General features: G+C 42.6%; 1 protein-coding gene across 1 annotated transcript; it reads right to left on the reverse strand.

The window, feature by feature from the left end:
* Positions 1-4,536: 4,536 nt before the first annotated feature.
* LOC121964511 (discoidin domain-containing receptor 2-like) lies at positions 4,537-6,768 on the reverse strand (the record flags this gene model as incomplete). The annotated part of the gene is made up of 2 exons (XM_042514716.1): positions 4,537-5,605; positions 6,619-6,768. Coding segments are annotated over 2 exons (285 nt in total), but the record flags the coding sequence as incomplete, so codon positions are not given.
* Between the last annotated feature and the right edge of the window lie 154 nt (positions 6,769-6,922).

Raw genomic sequence — 6,922 nt, forward strand, 5'->3', positions numbered from 1 at the left:
TTTGCATCCATTTGGTGAAATGAAACTGTGACTGAGGAGACCGTTTACGGCATTTTGGGAGCCTGAAAACACAAATCTTTGAAACCGTGTTCCAGATTTTAATATTTCAAAAACGTCGACTCTTCTGCGTCACGGCTGCACTTTGCCCAGGCACGTGGTCTTCTTCTGTGGTGCGTCTTTACAAACTTACACCACCATCTACTGAACTTTCTGTTTTTGATGTTGGAAGTTTCAGTTTTGATGAAACATACATGAATGAAACATTTAAACATTGAAACACTGAAACATTTAAACAAAGATTTGTGTTGGAGTTTGTTATTTTCCAAATTATAAATGAAAGAAAGATTTTCATTTTTACTGTAAATGCAAATCGGTTCCAAATACCGGTTATCGGTCTCATTAACTACTAACGACAGGCATCGATATCGGCCCTGAAAAAACAAAATTGGTCAAACCCGAATATGATACCAATGAAACGCACAGAGATCCACAGTTTGCAGAAAAACACACCAGCAACATGATTTTATTCTGGCACCTGCCCTGCTCCTTTTAAATGCAATCAGACACAATCACGCCTCTTCTGTTTGACAAATGTATTTATTATAAGAAAACAAACGGAGACATGAGAGAGTACAAAGTGAAAACGACTTGGGACAGAACGCAACGTTCCCGACTCCCAATATATTAATATACACAGCTACTAGTCTATGTACAATACTGAAGCAACATCTCCGCTCGAAATGTTCCTGTTAAAAAAAAGGAAAATAAAAGAAAAACCCAACACCTTCCCAGAACAGAAATAATCAGAGAAACAGCTACAACTATAAATTCTGATAGATAATCAATTATCAATAACAATTAACACACCTAGTCTGCATTCACACACTGAGATATTATAGATCACTTATACTGTACACTATCAATCTCTCTAGTGGGACCACAACTAAATACACAGGCTCACTGTAGCAAAGGACTCTGGGAGATTGAGTTTAGTGGTTTCCTGGCTTTCTGTCCTCTTGCTTAAAAAAAAAAAAAAAAAAATCGTCCTCGTCTCATCACATCGTGTGGAGCGACTCCGGTGAACCACTTTAATCCCAACTAGCTCCCAGTGCTCAGGAATGTCAAAAACACTCACAAATCTCATTTTCTCTTAAACACACACACACACACACACACACACACACACTCGAGCTAAGATACAGTACAGATAAAAATAACAAAAAGATGCTCTCAAACGTAACATATTTGGTCTTCCTCCCTCTCTCCTGTGACGGTGATGCTAAAAATTTGCGCCATTTTTAATGATTTGATCCAGAGTGTTCTCGTTCTGAAGTCGTCAGATGCTGCCGCTTTTGCAGTGATTTTGGCGTAAGATCCAGACACTGTTTTGTGGCTGTATGATATGCTGCTGCATCAGTTGAGAACGCTGCGAGATGAAACCGGTTGTGGCGTTATGGTATGCCGGCCCGTTCTGACTCCAAACTCGTCACATGGTGCCGCTCTGTCAGTGCTGACAGCGTACGAGTGGACGCAAAAAGCCACCTACAGAAACCGGAGGCGTTGTTGCTACAGATGGCACCAGGCACGTGCACGTTGCACACAGGCGGCGTCACTTGAGAACTCAGCTGGGCAGAACCGGATGTGTGCGCATGAAACACTGACGGACGTTTGCTTACTGCGTAGATGTGTGTTCACACATGCATCTTTTGCCTAATCCGAACCATCGGGACAGTCTGCCCTGTGCTGTCGTGTAAACATCAGGACCGCGCAGCACCAGCCCAACATGTCCATTTGTCTAAATCACGGTAACGGCGTCCCGGAGTGTAAACAGCTGATGCAGAAGGACACCTAAAACGTCATCAGTAGACTCTGAAGGTCACTGAATGAAAAACGTGTTGGGCATGTTGTCGGACGCCACCTGATGCAGCTGCATGACGTGCAGACGGGCAGCGTCTGTTGAGAATGCGGCCGGACAAAACTTGTTGCGGCACATTAAACGCCACTGGACAATGTCAGGTTGAAATGCCGCCAGTAGCGACGGAAAATAAGGAACATGAAGGTCCCTACAGTGCCAGCGACTGTTCCAACAAACCCCGGACTTTCATGCACGAGTCCGGTGTTTGCTTCCCATCTAAATGCCTGACTGCCCAAATCTAACCATCTGTGCCAGCATGCGTGTTTGTTGACGTCCCGCCGTTGGTTGCCATCTCATTTGTTGCCTAAACATAACTACGTGCAGCTGCATCCCACCGTGTGCTTTTTTGACATCACGGTAGCACCATCGCAGAGCGTAGACAGCAGACGCAGAAAGATACCTGCAGCGTTATGTGCAGACGTGGAAGTCCACGGCAAAGCGGCAACATGTGACGACTCCGGATGAGAACGTGAGTTTAATCTGAGGGAGGATTCAAAATACTGCACACATGTAATGACTACGACGCACACCGAGACTGAAGAAAACACTGAAACTGGACATAAAAATGAAAATGTGCTACCACTTCTACACATTAGATAATGATGCTGACGATAAAAACGAGCCTTAAAATACATCACGTATCCGTTAATCCAGTTGACCAATCACCTTCACTTTGCCTTTGAAGCTCCGCGTCATCCCGACGTTACGGCTGCAGGACGTGTGGATCATTCGTTCTGTAAACAAAACTCTTTGAACGCTATGCTGTAAAAATCAGTACGGATTCAGACGCCATGACTCGCGCCCTCTGACGGCAGAAAAAGGAGGGCGGTAGGACCGGCTGCAGTGATTGGCTGGTTTATGCAGTGAGAGGCGGGACTTGTGTGATGGCGCCGTCTGTCCAAGGCGTATCTGCCCCTCCCCTCCCCCCTCAGTCTCTAGTGGCTCATTGGCCCTCGGCTCGGAGGGCCCCTCTCTAAACACAGTAGTTCTGCTACGTTCGGCCCAAAATGTACACGTGGCATCTCGTCTCCGCTCGCCCAGATTTTACCGAGCTGTGGTCTGATTGGCTGCTGTCTTTAAAATCAAATCAGAGGTTAATTAATCACCGACGCGATCTCGAATACGGACACACGGTCAGTTACAGCGAGAAACAAAAACGCACGTTTAAGTCAAGGTAAGGTCATGTAACTTCTGTCCGTGTTTCACATGATGTGTTTACGTCATTTTATGTTCTTTTTTTAGGCTAAAACTGGATGTTTTACTTTTGTTGCCTAAATCTTACTGTGACTTGACAACCTCAAGCACGTATTACGTGGTAAAAGTACTCAATGCAAACATAATCTGTTACAAAGTACTTAAATGTAACGTACAGTAAGTAAGTATAATCAGGAACATGTACTTAAATTATTAAAAGTAAAAGTACCCAATCCAGAAAAAAAACAACAAATAAATAATATGAATAATTTGAGTTTTTTGAGGCTTTTACGTAAAATAATCTGTCAAATTTTTATCCTTGTTGCTGCAAAGGTCCTGCTGAATATTTCAATCTCATTTTGAAAAGTTTGTAATTTAATTCTAATAATGAAACTGCAGCCTGCATATTTTAAAATCTTGATGTTTTGCAGCCGACTGACTCGTCAACCAAACCGCAGCGAGCTCCATCAGGGCGGAGCGGGACTAACGGAGACACCGAAAAGACGCCTCCGGGTCTCCGGGCTCCAACATAGACACGCACGCACTTAACATACGTGTTAGGGGCCCCGGCACAAACACAGACGCAGGTGAAGTCTCCACGTCAGATCTTTGCATTGCTCCTCACGTACCCGTGTCGTTAATGTTGGCTTATTCCCTCCGGTGCCACTCACGCTACAGACGTACGGCACTTTGGATAAAAGCATCCGTCGACCGGCAGATTTTACCAATTTAATGAAATTTTATCACTGAAATCAGGGATACTCAACCCGCTTTGCTCGGGGGCCACTTTTACAAAGCCAGGGGCCAGTCGGAGCGGCCCCACACAGGTCTCTGGGATTTAAGGATGTTTCTAGGATTGTAGGACAAATCTAGGATTTCGGGACATTTTTAGGATTTTAGGATGTTTCTAGGATTGTAGGACATTTCTAAGATTTTAAGGTGTTTCTAGGATTTGGGGATTTTCTAGGACATTTTTGGGAATTAAGGCCTTTTTCTGAGATTTTAGGATTTCATTAGGAAATTTCTAGGATTTTATGATGTTTGCAGAATTTTAAGGACTTTTTCGGATTTTAGAATGTTTTGAGGATTTCAGGGCATATCGAGGATTTAGCATGTCTCTAAGATTTTAGAAAATTTCTAACCATTTGGCACATCTCTAAGAATTTAGGATTTTTTTAGGATTTCAGGGCCTTTTAAGGATTTGAGAACATTTAAAGGATTTCAGGACATTTCTAGGACTTTATGACTTTTCTAGGATTTTAGCATTTTTCTACAATTGTAGAACATTTCTAGGATTTTAAGACATTTCGAGGACTTCAGGACATTTCTCTGATTTTAGCACATTAGGGTCTTATCTAGGACCTCTGTGGGGGGGTGGAGGATCCTCCACTGGCACTATTTTTGATCAACAAGCTCTATTTTCACACTATATAGACACTAAAAGGACAAAAACTATTCCCAGATTGAATCACTTTATTTTTATTGTCAATTACAAAAATGTTTGGCCACCTGGCACTCTATCAGGGGCCAAATTTGGCCTGCGGGCAGCAAGTTGAGTATCACTAATTTAAATTCTTTATATGTCTTTGGCAACAAATAAAAGTCACAACACTTTTTTTTTTTAAAAAAAATTGGTTTAAATTTGCCTCTGTTTGAGATTTTGCCTAAATTACCCACCGACCGATTTTCAGTCTGTGAACCACACAGGTTTCACCGTGATGTGACCCTCAGCTGAGCAACATTCAAATCCACAAAAAAAGACCAACAAAAGTGAAATACCGTAAAAAATAAAATAGAATAAAAAAAATCTAAAAAATAAACCTAGTCTACGGTTTGACCCTAACCCTAGCTCCAGTGTGGGTTAATATGTGAACACGAATAACTGAGAGACACAGACAGTGCTTTACAATAATAATAAAAACCACAGGGACAGGAGGAACTACCAAGACTGAAGGGTCGGTCCAGTTTTGGGCATCTTAAAAAGCCGAAGAGAAGAAGAAAATAACGTTTACGGCACCTTTGGAGCCAAAACAAGAAAAGAAAAGATGGGTCAAAAGGTCCGTGGAGACATTTTGGTCAAAGGGGCTTTAAAGAGACGGGTGAATTTGGGAAATCAGCAATGAAAGAAATGTTTAAAAAAGCTTAGAGATCTTTGTTCACTCACGACTGAAAGGTTTGGATCTCCTCTGAGTCTGCCGGCATTTTCTCCTTCTACCGCCGTCTCGTCTCTCAGACCACAGCGCCGCTGTTACCACAAAGTAAACCCACCCTGCGTCCACGGTCCGGTCCGTCCCTCTGACAGAGACAGTCCTCTGTCCTCTCGGTCAGTCTGTCAGGAGTCCAGAGGCGGACGGAGACGGCTCACTGGTTGACGTGGGGTCTCAAAGCTTGGTAAAGTCCCTCGAAGGTGGGCCGGTCGGGTATGTCGCGACTCCAGCAACGCATCATCAGCTCGAAGAGAGACGGCGGGCAGAGCGGCGGGCCGTAGAGGAAGATCTGGGAGGGGAATGACGGAGAGTTCACAGGATCAAAATGCAAAAAAAAAAACCCAAAAAAACTCCTCAGATCGAAAAATGTTCTCAACGTGACCTCAAAAACCACACGAGCAAACTCACAAAAGCATCGCTCGGCTTTTCAGGACGCTAAATCTGCACAAATAGACAAAAAAAACGTGTAATTCTCAAAGCACTCCAAATGCAACTCGAAGTTTGCTGCAAGGAAAAAATATCTTGGCACATTAAATGAGGTTTTATGCATAAATCTGGTGCAAAATTGCCCCATTTCTGTGGAAATAAACCTCATTGCAAGAACGAAGCAGAACAAACTGGCTTAATTTCTTTCAAAAACAAACCAAAAGTTAAAAGAACAATACCTGAAATAAAGTCCAAAAAAAGAAAAAAGGTACAGAAAAAAAGAAAAATGCAAAAAGGTACCAAAAAATACATAAAAATATATATAAAGTAGTGAATAATATCAGAGGGCGGGCTCTTTGCACCAGATTCCTGACGCACATCTGATTGGCTGGCAGAGTCGCAGTCACAGCGGCGCACGGCACGGTTAGGCCAGTCTCACCGTTTTTGGGTTTTTTTTCTCACATTCGTACAGAATGCCAACTCTGACAGACTCTGCATTTGGGTAAAAAGTTAGCATTTAACTTGAGAGCTGTGTGCGGGGATTTCCTTTATTGCTCGGGAGGAAAAAAAAAATTTCAAAATCTTAATTCTACATTGACTTGACAAATAAAAAAATAACAATTTTAGAAAACTGAATTAAATTTTCCCATTTTTTTGTTTTCTTTTTTTGATATAGAAAACACAGACAAGCCTAGTTTTTTTCTTTTAAATTTGGACAAAAAATCAGAAATTGGAAAAATGAGTCTTTTTTTTAATTTTGGTTTTGGAAACGAATATTGAAAAAACAAGTCTTTTTTTTCTTTTGAAAACTATTTGAAACGATGCGCGCGTTGACGTGTACCGAAGCCCGTCGTGGGCGCGTTTGCGTGGTCTCACCTGTCTGCCCTGGTTCCTGAAGAACTCGCCAGTGTTCTCGATGACCTGTTCGTCGGACAGCAGGCTGTACGGCTGCTCCTTACACAGGGTGAAGATCTCCCACAGCGTGACGCCAAACGCCCACACGTCGCTGGCTGTGGTGAACTTACCCTGCAGACCACAAGTCAAATTATTACACTTTACGATCCAACTTTTCAAATTTTTATGATGCAACCCCAATAAACCTTCAGTGAAGACAAATGTTAAAAATGTTACCATCAGACTGCAGATCTGTGAGTCCAAAAGTTGCATCAATCAATAATAT

Source organism: Plectropomus leopardus, unplaced genomic scaffold (assembly GCF_008729295.1).
Source record: "Plectropomus leopardus isolate mb unplaced genomic scaffold, YSFRI_Pleo_2.0 unplaced_scaffold15816, whole genome shotgun sequence".
Lineage (NCBI taxonomy): Eukaryota > Metazoa > Chordata > Actinopteri > Perciformes > Serranidae > Plectropomus > Plectropomus leopardus.